The sequence below is a fragment of the Phyllopteryx taeniolatus genome, chromosome 17, assembly GCF_024500385.1.
Source record: "Phyllopteryx taeniolatus isolate TA_2022b chromosome 17, UOR_Ptae_1.2, whole genome shotgun sequence".
Taxonomy (NCBI): domain Eukaryota; kingdom Metazoa; phylum Chordata; class Actinopteri; order Syngnathiformes; family Syngnathidae; genus Phyllopteryx; species Phyllopteryx taeniolatus.
The window spans coordinates 11211380-11237254 of record NC_084518.1 but is presented as its reverse complement, the minus strand read 5'-3'; the positions used below and the strand labels follow the sequence as shown (position 1 = coordinate 11237254).

At 44.5% G+C, this 25875-nt stretch overlaps 1 protein-coding gene across 2 annotated transcripts in view; it reads left to right on the top strand.

The window, feature by feature from the left end:
• The window catches only part of LOC133467303 (protein phosphatase 3 catalytic subunit alpha-like), a 51547-nt gene that overhangs the window by 5926 nt on the left and 19746 nt on the right, over window positions 1–25875 (top strand). For both annotated transcript variants that reach the window (XM_061752016.1, XM_061752015.1), the window contains exons 2-6: window positions 2124–2324; window positions 12267–12391; window positions 12506–12617; window positions 12862–13007; window positions 13092–13231. In XM_061752016.1, the coding sequence (XP_061608000.1) occupies window positions 2124–2324; window positions 12267–12391; window positions 12506–12617; window positions 12862–13007; window positions 13092–13231 (724 nt within the window). The remainder of the gene's footprint in view (window positions 1–2123; window positions 2325–12266; window positions 12392–12505; window positions 12618–12861; window positions 13008–13091; window positions 13232–25875) is intronic.

The following is a 25875-nucleotide window of genomic DNA, read 5'->3' as shown; positions in this document are numbered from 1 at the left end:
ATGACAACCCCACCACCACCCACCACCCACCCCCCGTGCAGCCGCACATAATGCATGTGCCAGAAATCGCCACTGGGCCCATCAATGGTGATGATCCATCAATACACATTTGCATTTGTATTGGCAATACACATTTGCTTCCTCCCACACACATCACGTGGGGCGATGATATCAAGTCGCTCATGTCTGCCTACGTTAATTGCATCTCTTGAAAATGCTTACTGTCTTGTTAAACGTAGATGACGAGCCAATCAACATTTCCTGACAAAACCCAAGGTTACTCATTAGTAACGCCACACTGCCTTTAACTTGCACATTTTGAAAACGTGTCACTTGAGAGAGTCACAGTGGAGTCCGTTGAAACTCCTCTGTATAGCCTCAGATAATTGTGCTTTTTTTCAGCAGCGATTATGTGAATGCCAAATGTAGTTTTTTTGCGTCGGCACTGGCTTGACGCCAACAGTCAGCTGCTGCTGTTGCCCGGCAACATACAATATTTCATAGTTTGACTCTGCTGCTTGGACGCTGAGCCGGAGTCAGCTTCTTTCATCTCTCCACTGTACATCAGGATGTATGTGTGTTTGTGTGTATTGAGCACCATATGTATCTGTTTTTCTGCTTTATGGTTATTTGTGAGATTAAGCATGTATGCATTTGTCATTTTGTGACAAGGGGCAAATGCTAAGCCGTTATCCAGACTCCAAATTCTATGATATCAACTCAAGTCAAACTTCCAACACGTGTGTGCGTGCGTGTGTGTGTGTTGACAGTGCAGAATGTGTGCCGCTAATGTGTCAAGCGCACGTCGCCATCACAGATACACACTGCACACTGTGAACATTTTTGTTTCCCTCCTCCAATTAAAAACACTTGCTGGCGCTTGCCTCATTATCCCGGGAGCAGCGACTTTGAGAGTTCTCTAGCCAAGCATTCATTATTAAAGCGCATGTTGATCATGTTCACTTTAAGCTTTGAGACACGTTCCTTTTTCTTCCCTTCACTTGGCACTGCCGAGGGCCTGTGCTTGCCTATGCAGGGCTAAAATCTGGCAGGCGTACTACTGCTGACATGGTAAATGTGCAGTGGCATGTGCATGCATGTTATCAGTGGAAGTATTTGCAACTTTACGATCATCTGTCTTACTTTTCTGTTAATCTAAATTATCTACGGCGGCCTCATGTAGAAAGTCTCTGTTAAACCTGATGATCTATAGATTAACGTCAATACACAGAGCCTGAAAGCTTGTCATCACACCAGACATCAATCAGCTCCACATCTATTAAATAACCTTTCTTGACACAGAAATAATTATCTCTTTTGCACAGTTTCGCATTTAGTTTGTTGGCTAGGTGACTGGTGCATTTTAATGGGCACAGGCTTCCGCAATCCAGGGAGTGTGTTGGATGAATCTAGGACATGGGCATGAAGTTTTTCCTGAGTGCCAAAAATTCATAATATAGAGAAACCTTTTCTTTCTTGGTGTGTTTTTTGTATATATATTTAATATAAATTCATTATTGTGCATAATGCTCATTTTTCATTGAGAGACACATACAGTATGAATTTAATAATACATTTATTGTTTTGGTTGTAGTTTGCATTGATGTCAGCTGCACCATACTGGGAAGTGTTTGAAATATTTTGCCCATCTTGATTAAGTAAAGAAACCAAGATATTAGAATGAGTATGTTAGTATGTTGCAATGCTGTTTTAAAACTTCAACCAGAAGAGCTCTTGTACAGGATCTTATCAGGTGGTGTATGCATACCTAAGGAAGTATTTGACAGTGTATGTTATGTCTGTCACCATTTTAAAAACAAATCTTTACCTATATATATTCTCAAAGAATAATTGTGTCAGCTATAGTTTTGAATAATTTACTGTTTGAGCCAGCAAATGGATTTATTGTCCTTGTGCATATTAAATAAGTAATATTTTTAGAACAGATTGCACATACTGTGTACAATATATGCAGCGGCTTTGTTACGCCTTTGGCAAAATGTGCATGAGGTTTTCTCATGGTCATTTGTCGTTCTTGAGTGGAGTTTGCAATGAGTCCCACTTTTCTGATCGCATTCAAATCGTGTCCCCATTAATTTGATGTCCCATGTCTCTGTCCCCAGCTGTCCCCTTTCCCCTAAGTCACCGCCTTACCATGAAAGAAGTGTTCGACTGCGAAGGGAAGCCTCGCGTGGACCTCCTAAAGGCCCATCTTACCAAGGAGGGCCGCGTGGAAGAAGCCGTGGCATTGCGAATCATCAACGAAGGGGCGACAATCCTGCGCCAAGAGAAAACTATACTGGACATTGAGGCACCAGTCACAGGTAGTTTTGACATTAAAAAAAAAACTAAAATGAATTAAAAATAACTGCACTGCTAGGATGTAATCAGAATCATATTCATTTGGCAAGTATGTCAAAAACACACAAGGAATTTGTTTCCAGTAGCTGGAGCCGCTCTTGTACGACAACAGACACTCAATTGACAGTGAATACTTTTGAGACAATAAAAATATAAAAACACAGTCACTGAACAATAAAAGGTGACCAGTAATGTGGTAATGCAGATACTTTTTTATTTGTATTTATTTTTTATTTTTTTGACAATTGTGCAAATGATGCCGAGTCCTCTAGGAATTTAGAGCAGTTTGAAATGAGTAATAGAACAATAGTCTGGTGCAATGACCATTGTGCAAATGGTTCAGAGACCTCCAGAAATTTATGCAGTTTAAAGTGACTACCCCTCCTTGAGCCGTCACCTTATCGTTGTGGAGGGGTTTGTGTGTCCCAATGATCCTAGGAGCTAAGTTGTCTGGGGCTTTATGCCCCTGGCAGGGTCACCCATGGCAAACAGGTCCTAGGTGAGGGACCAGACAAAGCACGGCTCCAAAAACCCCTATGACAAGTACAATAAATGGATTCGGGTTTCCCTTGCCCGGACGCGGGTCACCGGGGCCCCCCTCTGGAGCCAGGCCCGGAGGTGGGGCTCGAAGGCGAGCGCCTGGTGGCCGGGCCTGCACCCATGGAGCCCGGCCGGGCACAGCCCGAAAGGGTAACGTGGGTCCCCCTTCCCATGGGCTCACCACCTGTGGGAGGGGCCATAGGGGTCGGGTGCAGTGCGATGGCGGTGGGCGGTGGCCGAAGGTGGGGACCTTGGCGATCCGATCCCCGGCTACAGAAGCTGGCTCTAGGTACGTGGAATGTCACCTCTCTGGCAGGGAAGGAGCCTGAGCTGGTGTGTGAGGTCGAGAAGTTCCGACTAGATATAGCCGGACTCGGCTCCACACACAGCTTGGGCTCTGGTACCAGTCCTCTCGAGAGGGGTTGGACTCTCTTCCACTCTGGAGTTGCCCACGGTGAGAGGCGGCGAGCAGGTGTGGGTATACTTATTGCTCCCCGGCTCGGCACCTATACATTGGGGTTCACCCCGGTGGATGAGAGGGTAGCCTCCCGCCGCCTTCGGTTGGGGGGAGGGGTCCTGACTGTTGTTTGTGCCTATGCACCAAACAGCAGTTCAGAGTACCCACCCTTTTTGGAGTCCTTTGAGGGGGTGCTGGAGAGTGCTCCCACTGGGGACTCCATCGTTCTGCTGGGGGACTTCAATGCTCACGTGGGCAATGACAGTGAGACCTGGAAGAGCGTGATTGGGAGGAATGGCCCCCCCGATCAGAACCCGAGCGGTGTTCTGTTATTGGACTTCTGTGCTCGTCACGGATTGTCCATAACGAACACCATGTTGAAGCATCAGGGTGTCCACACATGCACTTGGCACCAGGACACCCTCGGTCGCAGTTCGATGATCGACTTTGTGGGCGTGTCATCTTCTTGCGGCCGCATGTCTTGGACACTTGGGTAAAGAGAGGGGCGGAGCTGTCAACTGATCACCACCTGGTGGTGAGTTGGCTCCAATGGTGGGGGAAGATGCCGGTCCGACGTGGCAGGCCCAAACGTATTGTGAGGGTCTGCTGGGAACGTCTAGCAGAATCCCCTGTCAGAAGGAGTTTCAACTCCCACCTCCGACAGAACTTTCCTTATGTTCCGGGGGAGGCGGGGGACATCGAGTCCGAGTGGACCATGTTCCGCGCCTCCATTGCTGAGGCGGCCGGCCGGAGCTGTGGCCGTAAGGTGGTCGGTGCCTGTCGTGGCGGCAATCCCCGAACCCGTTGGTGGACACCAATGGTGAGGGATTCCGTAAAGCTGAAGAAGGAGTCCTATCGAGCCTTTTTGGCATGTGGGACTCCCGAGGCACCTGATGGGTACCGGCTGGCCAAGCGGAATGCAGCTTTAGTGGTCGCTGAAGCAAAAACTCGGGCATGGGAGGAGTTCAGTGAGGCCATGGAGAAAGACTTCCGGAGGGCTTCGAGGAAATTCTGGTCCACCATCCGGCGTCTCAGGAGGGGGAAGCAGTGCACCATCAACACTGTGTATAGTGGGGATGGGGTGCTGCTGACCTCGACTCGGGACGTTGTGAGCCGGTGGGGAGAATACTTTGAAGACCTCCTCAATTCCACCGACACGCCTTCCCATGAGGGAGCAGACTCTGGGTTCTCTGAGGTGGGCTCTCCTATCTCTGGGGTTGAGGTCACCGAGGTGGTTAAAAATCTCCACGGTGGCAAGGCCCCGGGGGTGGATGAGATTCGCCCGGAGTTCCTCAAGGCTCTGGATGTTGTAGGGCTGTCCTGGTTGACACGCCTCTGCAACATTGCGTGGACATCGGGGACAGTTCCTCTGGATTGGCAGACTGAGGTGGTGGTCCCCCTTTTTAAGAAAGGGGACCGGAGGGTGTGTTCCAACTGAAGGGGATCACACTCCTCAGCCTCTCTGGTAAGGTCTATTCAGGGGTGCTGGAGAGGAGGGTCCGTCGGGAAGTTGAATCTCAGATTCAGGAGGAGCAGTGTGGTTTTCGTCCTGGCCGTGGAACAGTGGACCAGCTCTACACCCTTGGCAGGGTCCTCGAGGGTGCATGGGAGTTCGCCCAACCAGTCTCCATGTGTTTTGTGGACTTGGAGAAGGCGTTTGACCGTGTCCCTCGGGGAGTCCTGTGGGGGGTGGTTTGGGAGTATGGGGTACCGAACCCCCTGATACGGGCTGTTTGGTCCCTGTACGACCGGAGTCAGAGTTTGGGCCGCATATCCGGCAATAAATCGGACTCGTTTCCGGTGAGGGTTGGACTGACAAAGGCTACTCTTTGTCACCGATTCTGTTCATAACTTTTATGGGCAGAATTTCTAGGCGCAGCCGAGGCGTAGATGGGGTCCGGTTTGGTGGCCTCAGTATTGCATCTCTGCTTTTTCCTGATGATGTGGTTCTGTTGGCTTCATCAAGCCGTGACCTCCAACTCTCACTGGAGCAGTTCGCAGCCGAGTGTGGAGCGGCTGGGATGAGAATCAGCACCTCCAAATCTGAGACCATGGTCCTCAATCGTAAAAGGGTGATGTGCCCTCTCCAGGTCGGGGATGAGAACCTGCCCCAAGTGGAGGAGTTCAAGTATCTTGGGGTCTTGTTCACGAGTGAGGGAAGAATGGAACGGGAGATTGACAGGCAGATCGGTGCAGCGTCTGCAGTGATGCGGACTTTGTATCGATCCGTTGTGGTAAAGAAGGAGCTAAGCCGAAAGGCGAAGCTTTCGATTTACCAGTCGATCTACGTTCCTACCCTCACCTATGTTCACGAGTTGTGGGTTGTGACCGATAGAACAAGATCCAGGATACAAGCGGCTGAAATGAGTTTCCTCCGCAGGGTGTCCGGGCTCTCCCTTAGAGATAGGGTGAGAAGCTCGGTCATCCGGGAGGATCTCAGAGTAGAGCTGTTGCTCCTTCACATCGAGAGGAGCCAGATGAGGTGGCTGGGGCATCTGATTCGGATGCCTCCCGGACGCCTCCCCGGTGAGGTGTTCCGGGCACATCCCACGGGGAGGAGACCCCGGGGACGACCCAGGACACGCTGGAGAGACTACGTCCTTCGGCTGGCCTGGGAACGCCTCGGGATCCCCCCGGAAGAGCTGGATGAAGTGGCTGAGGAGAGGGAAGTCTGGGCGTCCCTGCTAAAGCTACTGCCCCCGCAGAAAATGGATGGATGGATGGATAAAGTGACTAGTCGTGCGATCTGGAACAATGTCAATTGTGCAAATGGTGCAGATACTTCTCAAGCACGAGTGGGGAGTATTGGTCAATAAGATAGGAAAGTAGTGCAGAGTGGCGAGACTACTACAGTGAGTGCAAAAATAATGTATAATTGGCCCGACAGAGATGTGACTACAATCTCAAAACAAATTTGGCAGCATGTTACAATGGAATTAACTGTTTAAGAAGAGGAAAAAAGCTGTTGGAATGCCTCCTAGTTCTAGTTTGCATTGTTCGAGAGCACCTACCTGAGGGAAGGAGCTGGAAGAGGTGGTGACCAGGATGTGGAGGGTCCAAGAGGATTTTGCATGCTCTTGTCTTGGTTCTTGCAGCGTGCAAGTCCTCAAGGATGGATAGGGGGGTACAGAATATTTTTGCAGCAGTTTTGATTGTCCGTTGGAGTCGGAGCTTGTCCTTTTTTGTGGCAGCACCAAACCAGACTGTGATGGAAGAACACAGGACTGATTCGTTGAATGCTGTGTCGAACTGCCTCAAGAGCTCCTGTGGCAGGCCGTGCTTCCTCAGAAGCCGCAAGAAGTATATCCTCTGCTGGGCCTTTTTGAGGATGGGGTTGATGTTGGTCTTCCACTTCAGGTCTGAGACTGTAATTCCCAGGAACTTGAAGGTCTTGACAGTTGACACAGTGCAGTTGGACAGCATGAGGGGAAGCTGTGGCGGAGGATGCCTCCTGAAGTCCACGATCATCTCTCCAGTTTTGAGCGTGTTCAGCTCCAGGTTGTGTCGGCTGCACCACAGCTCCACTTCCTGTCGATACGCAGACTCGTCACCGTCTTTGATGAGGCCGATGACTGTGGTGTCACCTGCAAACTTCAGGAGTTTGACAGCCGGGTGCGTTGAGGTGCAGTCATTCGTGTAGAGCGAGAAGAGCAGTGGAGAGAGGACACATCCTTGGGGCGCTCCGGTGCTGGTGGTGCGTGCAGATGAGGTGGTGTCCCCCAGCCTCACCTGCTGTGTCCTGCCTGTCAGGAAGCTGTAAATTCACTGGGAGATGGCAGGCGAGATGCTGAGCTGGAGAAGCTTGGAGGAGAGGAGTTCGGCGGTGATTGCGTTGAACACAGAGCAGTCCACAAACAGGGGTGTTCTAGGATGAATTGCAGTCCTATGTTGATTGCATCATCCGCAGAATTTAACTGGACAATATGCATAAAAACAGGCCACAATGGAACAGGAAAGATTTAATGAAAATCACTCAAAGTGCTGTCAGAAATAAGCAGACTTTACGCCGATCTGAGTATCGGCCGATAATTATCATTTTATGCTGATCGGCTTTCATGTCAACATTCGCCGATCCGATCAATGACGTCATCGATCACCTGCGCACGACATTTAACTCTGCGTCTTTGTCTCGTATGAATCCAAAAGCTAGTTCATTTTTAGCCTTGTCTTGTTGCGCAGTACTGTAACTATCTCACAGCCAATAAAGTTTTTTCAATCTTGTCGGTGAAAAAACATGTCGTCGGTGTGGGACTATTTTGCGGTCTGTCAGACAAACAACACGTAAGTTATTTGCAGTCTGTGCACAATTGAAGTCGTGCAGTCATGGGGAACGTCATCTAAATGCTTCAAAACACAACAAATTTGATCAAGCACCTGAAGAATGTAGACGAGGAGCATGCCGCGTTCAAGCAACGCAGCGTGGGGGGAAAAAAAAAAAAGTCAAACGGACAAACTAAAAAAGTCAGCGTAAGCATGTCATTAACAGTATTGGTTAAAGTAATTTAATTGCAATAAAGTAATTTAATTACACTAAGTTAGCACCCATTATTTCTGTCATGTTGTAATGTTGATTTGACCTAAATTTATGTCAGTGGCCAATCCTTGAATGCCCCCTAGAGGTCATTGATGTTTTAACTTTTGTCTAAAATGCTAGAGAATAATTACGGCTCCAGCACACCTGCAAACCTTGTGAGGATAAGCTGTACAGAAAATGGATGGATGGATGGATACAGTATACAGTACACTAGTATATACAATAAATGAACAAGTCATGTAAATAGACGCATTCCTCCATCTTGTAATCGGTTATCGTTTTTTTTTTAAACTTGCTTATCGGTGATCGGCCCCAAAATCCTGTAAATGTGTAAAGTCTAGAAATAAGCGACACAAAAAGGACCAGAACCACAAAGATTTCACAAGACAGAAGTGGAAATGATGTTGTTGATTGGATGAGAAAAGTGACAAGACACCAATAATATAAACAGTAAAACAGGAAGAGAGAAAACACACACACAAACAATGACAAATATTCACAAATAACAGCAAGTGTGTCAAAAAACAAATGAGCGTATATTGGATCTGTATCGCCATCATGGAGTTGAATAATATTTTGTTACTCAGTCATTCAGGGTTGCAGAGTTAATTTAAAGGTCCCATATTTTTGGCCAGTTAGACCGCCATAGAGTGACTTTCTAACATGGACTCGGTATAAAAATGTCAATTTAATTTCAAAAAACACCTTACGAGTGTCCAGAAAAGGCCCCTCTGACAGCTACTTCTGTTTGACCCAGTTTCGTATCCCGCCCCTCCTTTCCTCTGATTGGTTGCCTCTGTGGAGAAGACCCACTTGTGAGACCACGTTATGTTGACAGCGCTGGCTTAGGAGCGGAGAGGTAGGCGGAGATCTTCGCTAGTGACGTAGATAAACTCGAGAAATTTGAATTACCTGATTTCAGGCCTCTTGGCAGGAAAACATCTAGAACTCATGAATGCGTGGACGATTTTAATTCATATGTCACGTGTTTACTGAGGCAACATAGAGCCACTATTACATCCCAAATACTAGAAAAATATGGCACCTTTAAGGTCTTAAATTGTCCGTAAGTGTGAATGGTTGTTTGCATATATGTGCCGAGCAATTAGCTGGTGACCATCCCGGTGTGCCTCCCATATGACATACTAATTACAAAAGAATTGAAAGTCCTGATGCAGGAAGTTGTTCATTTTGAGTGAAAATGTATCCGAGATATTAGTTGTACAAACCTTATAATAAATGCAATTGTGCTAAGTCAGCTACATCCTGGTCTGTTAAGTTGCAGAAAATGTGACATTTTTACTGTGTGTCTGTTGCAACTACCCGGAAGTTATTTGCTAAAATTGCAACATCTCCAAACGCTGGCAGAGTCTGAGACTAAATTGTGGCCTAGTTTTATGCCCTGCCGAACATGCCAGAAAGTCATTTTTATTCCGGGTCTACAGTCATCAAGGGATTTATTTCCTCAAACTGAGACTTTATTGCAGCTTCAAAGTCTGACAAATACTACCTGTATATATATTTAGCCGCTCACTATGTCGATAACAGGGAAACAAATAATTTTACAAGGGAAGGATAGTATCAAGTGTCAGTGCTTTGGGACTGCAAGTAAAATTGAGTGAAAGTTTACATCCGACTTAATAATTTGTCCATCTCTAACATGAATGAAACAGGAACCTACAGGAATTTGCTCAATTACCTAAAACAATAATTGAGTTTAACTACAGTTTGAATAGGCGGCATGGTGGACGACTGGTTAGAGCGTCAGCCTCACAGTTCTGAGGACCCGGGTTCAATCCCCGGCCTCGCCTGTGTGGAGTTTGCATGTTCTCCCCGTGCCTGTGTGGGTTTTCTCCAGGCACTCCGGTTTCATCCCACATCCCAAAACATGCATTCATTGGAGACTCTAAATTGCCCGTAGGTGTGACTGTGAGTACGAATGGTTGTTTGTTTGTATGTGCCCTGCGATTGGCTGGCAACCAGTTCAGGGTGTACCCCGCCTCCTGCCCGATGACAGCTGGGATAGGCTCCAGCACACCCGCGACCGTAGTGAGGAGAAGCGACTCAGAAAATGGATGGATGGATACAGTTTGAATATCAGGATTAAACCCATCATATTTGTTGTTTAATTGAAACGGATGACACAAGTTTGGGTAGATTTATGTATTGAGTATGAAATATAGATGATGGACCGAGTGTCGCATAGACGATTGTGAAGGCCTGTCTCACTAAGCGTGAGTTGTGATTGGGTGTCTGTTAGTGGTTGAATGAAAGATTTAAAAAAAAAAAAAAAAAAACGTTTTGTAGTCAATTATAATGTGATGAAAGTTAATTAATCGATGTCTTCTTTATTTTTTCAGCACAGTACTGCGGTCCCCCAACTGTTTTGCACCATGGACCACTTTTACATAAAGATATATTTTGATGGACAGGCATTGGAACAAATAAAAACAATTGATTGAAAATACAACTCACCATTATGCTAATCGGAGTTGTACTGTAATTAGTCCTGTTCATGTTTTTTTTCTTCCCAAGATACCACTGGTATGACTCTTTTATGACTAGCAGCAATCGGAATAGCTAAAGCTAGCTAGCTGGCTTACTGCTATTTTCCTCCACCACCAAATTATTTTTGTTCTCTCTGACACGCCAAGATGCCTTGTGGCCGGACAGTTCGCTGCTCAACAGAGTGCTACAGTTCATTGACAGCAGCAGAGTCGAAGGTCCTCTGTAAATTGGCCAATTGGAAGACAACATGCCAAAAATATGTGATTAGTGATTGTTCGACTTCAAGTGTTAAACGTCTATGCAGCGTAGTTAAAGGGGTAGTTGGTTTCCAATGTTAGCTTGTAAGATTTTAATGCAGCCTCATTTCACTTTCACTCATCCCACCCTCCTTCGAGGCTCTGACCAAAGAAACTGCCCCCCACAAATGTGTATGAGCGTGATTCTCAAACGTGGCCATTCATAATGGCATGCGATTATGAAAGTGAATAGTCGTGATCAATAGTAACAGAGAACATGTCGAGCTTGCATTAGCACTGTAAACAAGCTGACGTTGGCTCATTGGTAGCATGACTTATTTGTAATAGAGTTATCGGTTTGAAGTTTTACTTTGTGGAATATACAATCAATTCAAAATAATAAAAGAGGTGATATTACCTTTTTTATTTAGATTTTAGTCCAATATAGTTTCAGCAAAGCTGTCAGCATGACTCCGCAGGGGTATTCCCGCTATGAGTGCGTCCACTTATGCAAGAGAAATTGACACCTTGTCAGTCACACCTTCCGTCTCTGATTGGTTGTTTTTCTTTGGGCATGGATTTTTTTTGCAAATTCAATCAGAGGCACAGGATGGGCCAGAGAGAATCATTTTACTCATGTACTACACTGTCATTTCATGACGACAGTTTTAACAAATAATGGGTACAACCCCTATTGTCTATGTGATTTTGCGTGCAGGCATCTAATTATGATGAGACATTTGTGCACTCACAAAATCTTAACTTGCATGGACATGCTGGGTGGATTTTTGTGTACATGCATGCGTGTACGTGCTTGTATGTTCATGCGCGTGTGTGATTGCTTTAGTCACACAAGCAGTCTCCCACTCACATCGCTCCAAGCTTTGAGTGGGCAAAGGCCACTGTGGCGCTGATAGGGTAGACAGGAAAAGAGAGAGGAGATGGGGGTGGGGGTGGGGGGGTGGAAGAGATGATGATGAAAAATTGAAGGTCGCAAGGCAATTAGATGTTGGTTTGCAATGCGGAGTCGTACAATGTCCAATGAAAAAACAAGCATGCATCTCTCTCACTAAAGGTGTCTTGCTTCTATTTGGTGGGCAATAGCCTTTCAGCTAAAGACCATAAACACTGCTTCTTGTGACCCTGAAGACAGCACGCATCTACACCATTTTCACTTACCCATTAAAGAGAGTGACTCTTTTATCATCCTGAAACACAACTGCGTTTAACCCATCAAAGGAAAAATGTAAACTGCTCGGATGATTTCTTAAAAATGATAATATTCCACATAACAGTGGAGTACTATAATTTATGGAAGGGATGAGAAAGCAAGCTGAATTATGAAAACAAAATAGTGCACTGGCAAATGGTGACTAAGCAGCTTCCAGTGTAAATTACAAAACTAACATTCACTTTAAAATAGTGTCCAGCGCTGCTATTTTCTTCTAGTGAGCATGTTTTCACACACCAAAAAATTATTCGTAGTAAAGCAAAATATTTTTAGGCTCCAGATTTGAACCAATGACCTCTGAAATGTGAGGTGGGTGTGCTACCCAGTCAGCCACCAGGGTGCAAGTGCCAAACCTATCAAATAATTTTTAAAGTTCTTTTTCCCCCTTGTGTTTTCCAGTTTGTGGAGACATCCATGGGCAGTTCTTTGACCTGATGAAGCTTTTCGAAGTGGGAGGCTCACCGGCCACAACGCGTTACCTTTTCCTGGGGGACTATGTCGACCGTGGCTACTTCAGCATTGAGGTGAAGCTATCACAGTATTACATTGGGAAATGGCACATACTGTATAAGCTTGTGTTTGTAACTTATTGAACATCATACTTATAAAATACTTTCTTTGAATTTTTGTCTCGACAGTGTGTTTTATATCTTTGGTCACTGAAAATCCTCTATCCAAAGACACTATTTTTACTGCGTGGAAATCATGAATGTAGACATTTGACAGAATATTTCACCTTCAAACAAGAATGTGAGTACACCTCGGTGTTCAGTTGTTTTGTCATACTAATCTCAAATGTTTTCAGGGGCACTTCTGGACCAGTAGTTCTGCTTTGGCAGCACAAATGATAGGGATTTAATGGATTAAAATGAAATTGGATGTGCATTCTTCCATGTTCTTCTGTTTTCCATGTTCACTTCAAGGACTTTTGTCCATACTGTAGTGTATCGGAGAGATCACATATACAGCTAATTGTCCTACCATGGTTTGGCAGGTAAAATCAAATATTCGGAGCAGGTGTATGACTCATGCATGGACGCGTTTGACTGCCTTCCTCTGGCTGCCCTCATGAACCAGCAGTTTCTGTGTGTCCATGGCGGACTCTCACCTGAAATTCACACATTAGATGATATTAAAAAGGTAAGATTGCTTCGGGGGAGTTACACAATGGTGGATAGATTTTGCCTCATGAATTGTGTGTCTCTTTCTGCCGGTCGTTTTAAGTTGGATCGGTTTAAGGAGCCGCCGGCTTTTGGCCCCATGTGTGACCTGCTGTGGTCGGATCCTCTGGAGGACTTCGGCAATGAGAAAACCCAGGAATATTTCAGCCACAACACAGTGCGAGGCTGCTCCTACTTTTACAGGTGGGCTCACCCCTACGTTGTCAGAAATCAGGGTTCAGCCGGAGTTCATTTCTGTCCCTCAGAACACAATCCATACTAATGTACTCCATACAGCTAATTTTATGGACTCCAGGGTATCTTTCCATGGACCAAAAAAAACCCTTCATACATCTGTGAAAAGTTTCTATTAAGCGTTTCCATCTTGTCTATGATGAGGATCTACTCTTAGTGAGCCAACTTTATTTCTTTTCAATTAAAAGATGAACATAAATGAACATGAAAACGATGGAAAAAAACATGGTACATGAGTTGATTATGAAGCTATTAAGCAGAGCATGTTAAAGTGGAAGTGCGAGAACTGATCCTCTATTGTAAAATGTGAGAGAGCCATGGAAGTGGGTGCTGATGAGGAGCAGAGATTAGGTGCCAGTGGGGGTGAAACTTGTTTAATGAAGGCTCAGAGCAGTTGATGTCAACGTCTCTTGAGAATTTAGTAGAAAATCGACCAAAAAGCTACATATATACATTAAAACTTGACTATTACCCAACATGATCTACAGTACACTTTGTTCCACAGTCAAAGGGTTGCGACATAAAACCTACAATGACTGTCTAGGCATTCTGCATTCGTAACTATAATACAGTAGTGAAAACATGTAAACCACTGTTAATATTAAGACATAAAACCAATAAAACACAACACTCAGTCTGTATTGTCTTTAATGACAAAGGTGTAATGCAAAGGTGATTCATGTCCCAGTTCTGCCTCATGCATCTCACGTTTTAGCATTCCATTGATCCATATCACGGTGTCTACAACCGTCTCGAAGGTTGGGGCAGCCAAGCAATCATAGCGACTTTGCATCCTTCGATGTCTTACTATTATTGTGAAGCCCAATTCACCAAGTGTTGGATCGTTCCCCCATTAATGGGAATGTGATCTGTGAGGGGACATGGGTGAAAATTGAAATTTGATTGAAATTGAAATTTAAAATTTTGCTTTTCAGCTGAGTTGAGTGGGTGGGTACCAACCACGAGCTGGGCAGGTACTTGAATATTAATTGACAAAACTACGTCACAATGTCAGCGATTTCAAAAAGGCGTTATGCAGTTTATTGCCGTTTGCATTCAATCGACAAACCGCATAGATGTCAAACTTAAACCATGTTACAGACTAATTTTGACATACTGTATATTATGCATAAAAAGGTAGGAAAAAATACATTTTGATGGAAAGGGACTTTTAAGAGGACAAATTAATGAAAATTACATGTAAATAGTTGGATCTCGGCGGCACGGTGGCCGACTGGTAAGAGCGTCAGTCTCACAGTATGAGGACCCGGGTTCAATCCCCGGCCCCGCCTGTGTGGAGTTTGCATGTTCTCCCCGTGCCTGCGTGGGCACTCCGGTTTCCTCCCACATCCCCAAAACATGCATTAATTGGAGACTCTAAATTGCCCGTAGGCATGACTGTGAGTGCAAATGGTTGTTTGTTTCTATGTGCCCTGCGATTGGCTGGCAACCAGTTCAGGGTGTACCCCGCCTCCTGCCCGATGATAGCTGGGATAGGCTCCAGCACGCCCGCGACACTAGTGAGGAGAAGCGGCTCAGAAAATGGATGGATGGATAGTTGGATCTCTGGCATGCTTGCCCACCCATCACGTGAAACTAAACAACCAAATATGTGTCAGTGCTATTCTAAATTTTGAATTCTGAATTGTGATGTCACAAATTGGCACCACACCAAGTTTCTCCATGACTTGGGTTATATTTCTGCTGCATGCACTGCATGCAGATGTAGTACCTGGCAGAATAAAATGTATCTTTGATCAGCGGGAGCTCACTTTTTCTTCAAAATATGGCCTAGTAGGAACAGCTTGCCCAGTCGTCATGGTAATAAAAGCCGTACTACACCTCGCAATGCAATAGAGGGGGGTACAGTGCACAGTGGCTCATTTTCATGATGGCACAGCCCCTCAAAACAGATTAATTTTAGCAAGTCTGGTGTAAAATGTGGTGTCTTTCTTGATCCTTGAGGTGTTATGGTGAAAATATGGCAATTGTTTTAATTTGTGAAAAGGTATTTCATTTGTCCAACCTTAGAAGCATATTCTTAGCAAAAAGGCTTGTCAAATTCGTTTACGTTCCACTGTCTGTTTTCTGTAATGTACAAAATCTTATTAAATCCTCAGAACAAAAAGCTTTTGGCTCTTATGAGAGTCGTTAAAACGCTTACCATTATTTTCATATATACGCTATGTAGTTATGAACAAGCAGAACCAAGGATGACATCTGATTAAATATATATTGAGCTACAAAATGTTTATCCATCTTCATCCTTGGAGAGTAGCTGGCAAAGAATATAAAAAATATATAATACGATATTGTCTCAGTGATGGGACCGTTGTGAAAATTATTCTGTTTAGTGTGGAGGAGGCTGCAATATCATTGTCATTTAGCCCCCTGTGACCTTTTACTACCTTTACTCTCAAACTTATCTCGCCACCTTTAGGAGAGAGGAAACACTGTCCCCTGGGATCCATGGCCAATGCAATATTATCACTTTCTTAAATACAAGAAGCCCTTAATGAGTGGAGGGAGAGCTACATGAAAAGTCAATCAATTATAATACCTACTATATAGTTATAAAATATTGATCTCACCTAAGCCAAGCAAGTTCACGTAGTGGGTATACAGTACATGAACATGACACTTAAACAAGCACTGCTTGCAGTATTATACGACTTCTAAAAATCAATGCACATAATATCGATTTGAAATGGCCATAACACAAAGCCACTCTACATTTGTAAATGTCACATGGGTCAGATTTGGCCTTCAATATTAGTATGAATTTTTAAAAAGGCTTCCTTTTTGACACATTCTTCTAATGGAGTATATTATTTTGTCTCAGAAATACACAATTTGAAACACTTTGGAATGAAGCAAACTACAATCACAATAATAAACTGACTGTGACAATGAAAACTAAGCATTATTATCGTTGCAATGATGGGGTATTTGAGATGGCTTTTGCGCACGTGTGTGTATATATATATATAATGAATTTTAATGCAAGAAATATCATCATCTTTAGGTTCAATGGGGGGGAAAAAATACCTCACTTTATGCAGGCAAATCTAAGCCTGACTGTTATACTGACTGCATCACATTAAACGTCCTACTTATTACTTGTTTTTGTCAGTGGAGCAATCTTGAAAAATTAAAACTCCAAAGTAATTTATTTTTCTCAGGAATTGATTCTGTAGTGGGTAGAATTTAGTAGAAAATGTTATTATGTTCATACTAGACAAAGCTACTTGAGCATCACAGCATGTGCAAACCCCTCAGCTACACACTTATCTCCTTTTCAAGGACTCACACATACACTCACACACACACTGACTTTAAAAATGTTGAAAACTGAATTGAAATTTACAAGAAAATGGTAAAACAAAATTCTACAATGAGGGTTCAAGTTAGGTCAAGTTAGATCAAGTTAGGAATTTTGTTGATCAAGACAAACGAAGGCAATGACCAGCGGCCTGACAGATCAATTTTATGAGGGTGTTTGCAATGCATAACTTCCATCTCTGTCTCTCTTGCTCATTCTCACTTGTCAGATTTCTCACTTGCGCTCTCTCACTTGCAGGCAAAACCGACAAATAATTTCACAAAGGAGAGAAGAAATGTGAGCCGCAGGCAGGCAGTATGTGTGTGTTTTCTCTGACTAATCAATAGAAACTGTTGGAGCGAACAGAAAATATGGGGAGCGGGAGCAGCTAAGGCGGACGGGAGCATACTGTGACAACGCGAGAGATTGCGTGGTTTCCAAAACATGGCGGCGCCCCTTGCACAGTCTTGAAAAAAACAGCTACTACAAGATAAAATTTCTCTTTTCACAAGTATTTTTCAACGGTGGATGGTCGCTTCGTTCTTTCCTTTTTTCGTTCGCCAGGTTTGCTAGCAGTGGTAACTTCCTGAGAACCACTTGCTATCCGCGCAGCTACGTCAAAACCAGCTCGTCTCGCCATGGAGGATCCGAGTCAACGCGTCGAGCTGCCGTTGAAGAGGAAAAAAGCTGATTCTTCCACCTCAACTGAGGATTTGCTTGATTCGACAGAGATACAGACGAGTGTCCTCTTTTCAATCAACAAGAAATTGTCAATTGGACTTGATTAGCTTCCCCAGGAGCTCACCGAACTCAGAAAGAGCTTGGAATTCACACAACAACAAGTGAATGAGCTAAGATTAGATAATAATTTGCTTCGATCAAACATGATGTCAACGTCAGCAGAACTACAAACTCTTAGACTGGAATATAAACTCATGAAAGAAACTACGTTGGACATTCAGTCAAGAAGCATGCGTGACAACCTAATTTTCTCAGGCATTCCAGACAATGCTCCGGAAGACCCCGAGGTGCAGATTAAAAAGTTTATAATGTCCGCGCTCAACATATAGCAAGATACAGTCGAGAAGATTACTTTTCACCGTGTCCACCGATTGGGAAGCCCTCGTCCAGGAAACCGACCACGTCCCATCATTGCAAAGTTTGAACACTTTCAGAAAAAAGTGTTTGTAAAATCCAAAGGTCAGGAGCTTAGAGGGACTTCGTTTGGAATGAACAACCAGTTCTCCAAGGAGATTAATGAGAGGCGTAGAGTTTTGTACCCATTGATGAAGGAGTTCTGCGACAAAGGCAAACGAGTGTGGTTAGTTGTTGACAAGCTATATGTCGACGGTGAACTGTTTCGTGATGCCAACGTCACGCCCTGGCTCTTCTAAATAAGTACCACTTTTGATCTGTTGTCGTTAGAAATTGTCAATAATGTATTGTATTTTGTTTCATTCTTGCCACTTTTGCTTAGATAAACAAAAACGGAATCACGCATGCCACCAGCATGAATCCTCACTCCTATCTCTCTGCTTTCCTGCTCTTCTTGCTTCCACACACACTAAACGCACAAGTCGCTCAAAACTCTTTTTGCGCACCACAAAACACCACCACACACCATATTATCCCCTTGTCACTGTTTGTTTCCTATGTTTAGTGTTTGCTCGTTACCCTTCTATGTACCCTGGCTTTGCAGTACTCAAATATAGCATCTCTATCACCCTCTCTAAATAACATTCATCAACACAATACCAAATAATCTCACGAAAACTGTCAAAAAAACAACAACAAAGAATGCATAGTACCAAATCTATTTAAAATTATGATACACACACCCATTATATGTCACACTTAACATTCGTGTCTTGGAATGTCAATGGCATTCGATCACAGGCAAAGAGAATTAAGATTATGAATTATACCACTAAACTTATACAGACCTCCTCCTACTACAAGAAACGCACCTTACTAAGTCAGAAGAAAAATGCCTCATTGACTCTAATTTCACTCAGATTATCTCACCCTTTTATAACTGGAGACAAAGGAGTCTCAATACTAGTCCATAAAAGACTACTTTTTACAATAAATAGTACAGTAGCAGATCCAGAAGGCCGATATATAATTAGTCTACGAAGGTTTATACAATTGTCAATGTATACGCGCCAAATAAGGATAATCCAGCCTTTTTTCACATGCTTTTTTCACACTTGTTAAACTTGTCAGCCACTTCTACAATTATTATGGGAGGTGATTTTAACCTTACGCTAAATCTCCTAATAGATCGCTCAAATCTCAAAAATAGTAATCAGCCACAATGCTCTAATATACTAGAGCAGTATATGGATGACTTTGGTCTCGTTGACATGTGGAGGCTGAAAAACCCCACAAAAAAAGAATACACATTTTTCTCGTCAGTTGACCGCTCTTTCTCAAGAATAGATTTATTTCTTTCAAACAATTCGGCAGCTCAAAGAATTACTCCCAAAATACATCCAATCATCATCAGCGATCACGCACCTGATTTCTCTCAATCTAAAAGTTGAATCAAATTTGGGACCCCCACCAACATGGCACTTCAACACGTCCCTATTGAAGGACCCAGATTTTGATTCTTTCGTGAGGGAGGAATGAGATGAGTGTCTGAAATTCAACGACTCCCCAACTACATCCCCATCTCTGTTGTGGGAAATCGGGAAAGCTCTTTTGAGAGGTCGAATCATATCATATTCTTTGTATAAGAAAAAAACAAGAACAAAAATTGGAAAATGGAATTGAGGAAAAAAATTAAACACCTCACAGAAGATTATGTAATTAATCCGATAGATACGCTTAGAAACAAACTTCAAAAGGCAAAACATCAGTTAGACGTTATCTTATCAAAAAGAAAAGATTTTCTACAACAACAGTTAAGATACATTAACTTTGAGTACAATAATAAATCGGGAAAATTCCTTGCGAACCAACTTCAGCGCAATAAAGAAAAATCATTAATTACAGCCATTCAAGATTCAAACGGCAACTGTACACAGTCACCGTTAGAAATAAATTACATTTTTAAAAATTTTATAGTAGCTTATACGCATCTTCAAACAACCGAGATAAAAAAGAAATTGAAACTTTTATTAAGGATCTAAACATCCCTCAATTAAATACACAAATTAAAGACAGCCTTGATGTTCCTTTAACCATCACAGAATTACATAAGACATTAAAAAATATGCAACCGGGACAGCCGCCTGGCCCGGACGGAATCCCTGTTGAATTCATTAAACATTTTTGGCCAATACTAGCCCCTCTATTTTTCAGAACAGTCAATGAGATAAAGGATAAAGGTAGAATTAGTAGCCATATGAACACAGCTTCAATTAAGTTATTACTAAAGCCAGGTAAAGACCCCACTCTCCCGGCGAATTATCGGCCCTGATCGGTGATTAATTTAGATATCAAGATTATCCCGAAAGCCCTCGCAGTGAGACTTGAAAAGTTACTTCCGTCAATAATCCACTATGACCAGACAAGGTTCATTAAAGGTAGAAGTTCCACAAATAATGTCAGATGTCTGTTGAATTTAATAAGCATATCACCGCGTAAAAATCTAAACGCAATCATCATGTCACTTGATGCAGAGAAAGCTTTCGATAAAGTTAACTGGGCTTTCCTGTTTACAGTACTTTGGAGATTCATTTATACATTGGATAGCAACATTATACAATGCGCCGAAAGCGACAGTCACCACAAATAGGATCACTTCACAAAGTTTTACATTACAAAGAGGAACCAGACTAGGATGTCCACTATCACCAATGCTATTTGCAATATTTATCGAACCTCTTGCTGCCGCTATACGTCTGAATGCTAATATTAAAGGTATCTGCTCACTAGTGACAGAACACAAAATAAATCTATAGGCTGATGATATTCTTCTTTACTTAGAGGAACCCAAGTATTCTATTCAGGCAGTTTTCAATCTCATTAAAACATTTTCACAAATATCAGACTACCGTATTTTCACGACCATAAGGCGCACTTAAAAGTCTTAAATTTTCTCCAAAATGGATGGGGCGCCTTATAATGCGGCGTGCCTTATGTGCGCACCGAGTTCCAACATCAATAATGTTGTTGTGTGATGAGTGCTCCGCTTGACCTTTTTTTTGACCGCTTGACTGACTGGGAGCATTTCCTGCCGGCACGCTGCTTATACAGAGGAAAAGCGGACGTGGCTGAGGACAGCATGCGGACGTAAAGGGGGAATGGTGCGTGAAGGAGGATGCTAAAGCCACGCCCCCAGTAGGTATATAGCGCTGGGGTGTGCATTGTGCTAAACAACATCAGTCTAGCTAAAGACCCCCGAAAATGGCACCTACGAAGAGACACGCGTACGAAGCACAGTTTAAACTGCAAGCTATCAGTTACGCGGAGGAACAAGGGAATCAAGCAGCCGTAAGAGAATTCAAGATCAACGAATCGATGGTTCGCAAGTGTAGGAAGCAGGAAAACGAGCTTCGCCAAGTCCAAAAGACGAAGATGAGTTTCCGCGAAAAAAAAAAAAAAAAAAAACGCGGAAACAAGGCGAGGTGGCCCAAGTTGGACTAAGGACCCCCGAAAATGGCACCTACGAAGAGACACACTTACGAAGCACAGTTTAAACTGCAAGCTATTAGTTGCGCGGAGGAACACGGGAATCGAGCAGCCGGGAGAGAATTCAAGATCAACGAATCCATGGTTCGTAAGTGTAGGAAGCAGGAAAACGAGCTTCGCCAAGTCAAGAAGACGAAGCTGAGTTTCCGCAGGAAAAAAAAGAAAAACAAAATGCGGAAACAAGGCGAGGTGGCCCGAGTTGGAAGACCAACTCGAGCAATGGATTAATGAGCCGGGAGAAGCATCTCAAGTCACCATTCGACTGAGTGCAATAACTCTGCCATGTGCAGCAAGTGAGGAAGCTTGTCATCATTCCGGGAGGCTTGACTAAGGAACTCCAACCGCTGGACATCAGTGTAACACAGGGCGTTCAAAGTGAAGTTGCGACCGACATGGAAGCGATGGATGACAGATGGTGAACACAGTTTTCCTAAGACTAGGAGGCGGCGCCGGGCGAGTTACGCCACAATTTGTGAATGGATTGTGGATGCTTGGGCTAACGTGTCTGCTTGCCCTGTCGTTCGAGCTTTCGTAAAAGCCAGCATCTTTTCTGGGGAGCCGCACGGCAACAAGACTGACTCCGACAATGACGAGAGGGAACTTAGCGTGTTTGATTGAGTACTTGCCCAGGTGTTCATTTCGGATACAGAGGATGAGGACTTTGATGGATTTGTGGATGAGGATTGATAAAAAAATAACATGAGTACATTGTTAAATAGTTCAATAAAGTACAACCGAACTCAGTTTTGCTCCCGCTGCCTTTTTAAAAACATTGTTTTAGCGCACCGTATGTTTTAAGATAGCGTATGTTTTACCATGCCTGCGCCAATAATACGGTGCACCTTATGTATGTGTTAAATACAGAAATAGACCACGTAACTGAGATTGCGGCTTTTTATACGGTGCGCCCTATGGTCGTGAAAATACGGTACTCCATTAACTGGACAAATAACAGCAAACTCATGTACTCCTGCAGATCAATTAGCTCCAAGTAAGCTCTCCCCAATCTGTCATAATTCAGATTTCGAAATTAATAATATACCCCTTCATTTTAGTACCTGGGAACAACATGGAATTAATCACCTACAACAACTATTTAACAATAATGTTTTTAGGACATGTGATGAACTGTTCCAAGAATTCCAAATAACAGCCGGAAACCTTCTTCAATACAATAAATTAAAAGCAGCAATTAAAAAAAGAATACCAAAACTCCAGAGCACCCTCGAACTGCCGGAGTTGGTCAAGCAAATAATGAAGCTTCTCCCGCAAAGTAAAATCAATCTCTCAAAAGTTTATAAATTAATTTCATGTACTAAATCAATGAATGCACTTACCAATCACCAAATGGGAACAAGACCTCTCCATGTCTGCTGACCGCAGCTACTGGATACAGATTTGTAACAATATGTTTAGAATGACAAAAAACACAAATCTACAGCTTATACAATATAAAGTGCTCCATAGAACACACTTTATTCAGTACACTATGCATAAAATGGGCTTCTCTCCATCTAATATATGCGTGCAATGCACCAAAAATATCCATCCATCCATTTTTTGAGCCGCTTCTCCTCACTAGGGTCGCGGGCGTGCTGGAGCTTATCCCAGCTATCATCGGGCAGGAAGCGGGGTACACCCTGAACTGGTTGCCAGCCAATCGCAGGGCACATACAAACAAATAACCATTCGCACTCACAGTCACACCTATGGGCAATTTAGAGTCTCCAATTCATGCATGTTTTTGGGATGTGGGAGGAAACCGTAGTGCCCGGAGAAAACCCACGCAGGCCTCCCTAATAAATATTCACAACGATTACTTGTCGCGTTAGCTACCGCTAAGAAAACAATTCTATTAAACTGGAAAAACAAGCAAGCTATTAACATCAATCAGTGGCTAAATCTCATCATAGAATATATTGCGTTAGAAAAAATATCAGCAGAACGAACAAATCAATTACACATATACGAAGATAGCTGGTCACCTTTTCCTCAACATGCTAAATCTAGACTCTAGATTCCTTTGCCTGAGTTGGGTGCCATCTGACATTTGACAATAGGAAGACTATTTTCATAAGTGGGAAAGTAAACAATGGAATTCTATATTGTTTGTTGTCGACGTTGTTTTATTATTCTATTTATTTATTTTTATTTTCACATATTTTAGATCGATTTGCATGGTGAAAAGACACATGCATGCTGTGGGGATCGTCTCCTCTTGTCCCTGTGTTTGCTGTTCCGGAGTCTGTGGGGGAGGGACTTTTTTTCACTACTTTCTGATCTCGGGGGTAGGGGGGAACCACTGGGGTGACCTCCTGGGGAGTAATGGTGGTGTGATGGTGACTCACCCATGTTCCGTGGGTGCTGGGGCGGTGCAGGCTGGCACCCGTGCTGGTGGGGGTGGTGGGGCCCCCTGTCGCTCTCCGGCCTGCTTCCTCCTCTTCTCTCCGTTCCTTGCGTCCCGCTGCGGTCGCCTTTTCCTCTTCCCGTGGGGGGACGGGCGTTCCCCTGCGGGCTGTGGGGCCTGCTGTGGGGTTCTTTTCCCTGCCTGGTTTGGGGGGGGGTCACTGCCACGCTCATGGGTGGATAGTGGGTGCTGGCGGGGGTGTGGGGTGGGTGGGGCCCGGGGTTGGTGCTGCACGTCTGGGTGGAATGGCCCTCTTGATCAGTGGTTGTCCGGCCTAATGGGCCCGACCTGCGGAGCCATGCCTCTTAATCGCTCACTGAGCACACACTCACACCATTCACTGTATATCAGAATCAGAATCATCTTTATTTGCCAAGTATGTCCAAAACACACAAGGAATTTGTCTCCGGTAGTTGGAGCCGCTCTAGTACAACAGACAGTCAATTTACAGAACACTTTGGAGACAAAGACATTGACAAAAAACAATTGTGCAAAAAGATGCAGAGTCCTCTAGCACTTAGAGCAGTTCGAATGACTAATATTGCAATAGTTCGGTGCAATGACCATTGTGCAAGGGGCGCTGAGACTTCAAGGAGTGTATGCGGTTTAAAGTGACGAGTTGTGCGATAATCTGGGACAATGTTGGTTGTGCAAATGTTACAGATACTCCTCAATCAGTGTGCAAATGGAGCAGATGCTACTCTGGCATGAGTGGCCAGTATATGCAAATAGTGCAGCATGGCGAGACAACTACAGTGAGTGCACGTGTAATACATAATTGGCCCCACAGAAATGTGACAACGAACTCAAGTCAAAAAATTGCCAGCTTGTTGTAATGGAATTATAGGTTAGGTGTTTAAGAAGTTGATCGCAAGAGGGAAGAAGCTGTTGGAATGTCTACTAGTTCTAGTTTGCATTGATCGGTAGCGTCTACCTGAGGGAAGGAGCTGGAAGAGCTGGTGACCGTGCGCCCTGCCCCTCCGCCCTGCCTGCCCCCCTGGATTTTAAATGCATCACACACACTCTGCTGTTAGGCAGTAGTGCCTGGCAGCCCTGCCCCCACGCCCTCGGCTCACTGACCTATCCAGATTTGAATGCACCACAACACTCGGGGGGCACTGATACACTGGGTAGGGCCAATGACTGCCAGTCGGGGACCTGGCAGTCATAGTAACATGGGGGAGGTGGGTCTCACTTACTTGCATGGCGGTGCTCCCAAGGCCGGCCCCCCGGGCTGCATGACTGCTTGGTGTTGGGGCTGACCTCTCATGGCCCGTGGCTGCTCCCTGGGTTGCCTATTGTTCCCTTGTCGGGTGCCCCTATCCGCCCTCCTGTCCAACAAACAAGGGACACTCTCCCGCCCTCGGGCTGGGCGGGCATGGCTGCAACGAAGGCCCTATGTGTTGGGGGGGCATCTGGCTCCCCTGGGGGTGGGGTGGCGGGGCGTGTGGGGCGGTGGGTGGGGTGGGGTGGTTGGCTAGGTGGGTGGCATTCGGTCTCTGGTGGCCCCGCTGGGTTGTCGGGGTGCCTCGGTGGGGCCGGCGAACTGCCCTGGGTCCCTCAGTGTGGGACGTGTCCCGTTCCCCGGGCTGCTCTCGGGTGGACCCCTGGGCCTGATCCCGGCCCTCAATTGATTGGGCGGGGTCCTCAGCCGCCGCGGTGCGGCCACAGCAATTACAGGACACTTCTGTCAGTCTTTGTGCATCTAAAACGGTATAAATTTACTTGCATGTATCCGCAGGCACACCCCCCTAGGACTCTGGGTGCGGGGTCACGCACTTAGTGCAACAAATAACTCATGAATATACAAATCGCTTGTGTATCCCCTCACTTAGACTCTCGTCCTGTAGACATTTATAATTTACATAATTTATGCCACCACACTTCAGTTGTACAGCCGGGTTCACGACCCTTGTCCTGCATGCTTCTTCTCCTGTTCTTGTCCTGTTCTATCTTGTCCTGATCTTACCTCACAGGGTGTAGCACTACAGCCCCATGCAACACTCAAATTTAATGTTTCATTGTTGTAGATAATGTAATGATTTGCTTCTCTCATCCTTTGCAATTAGTTCTTTGTCTTTTGTCTTTGTTACTCTCTCCCTTCTAGAAACTTTGTTCTGTTAGACTCATCAAGTCTGGTTCGCAATAAACCTCAATTATAATACCACAGCGGAAGCTTAAAAACGCCACTGTGACACAGTAAAACTGTCCCGGCATAAAAGG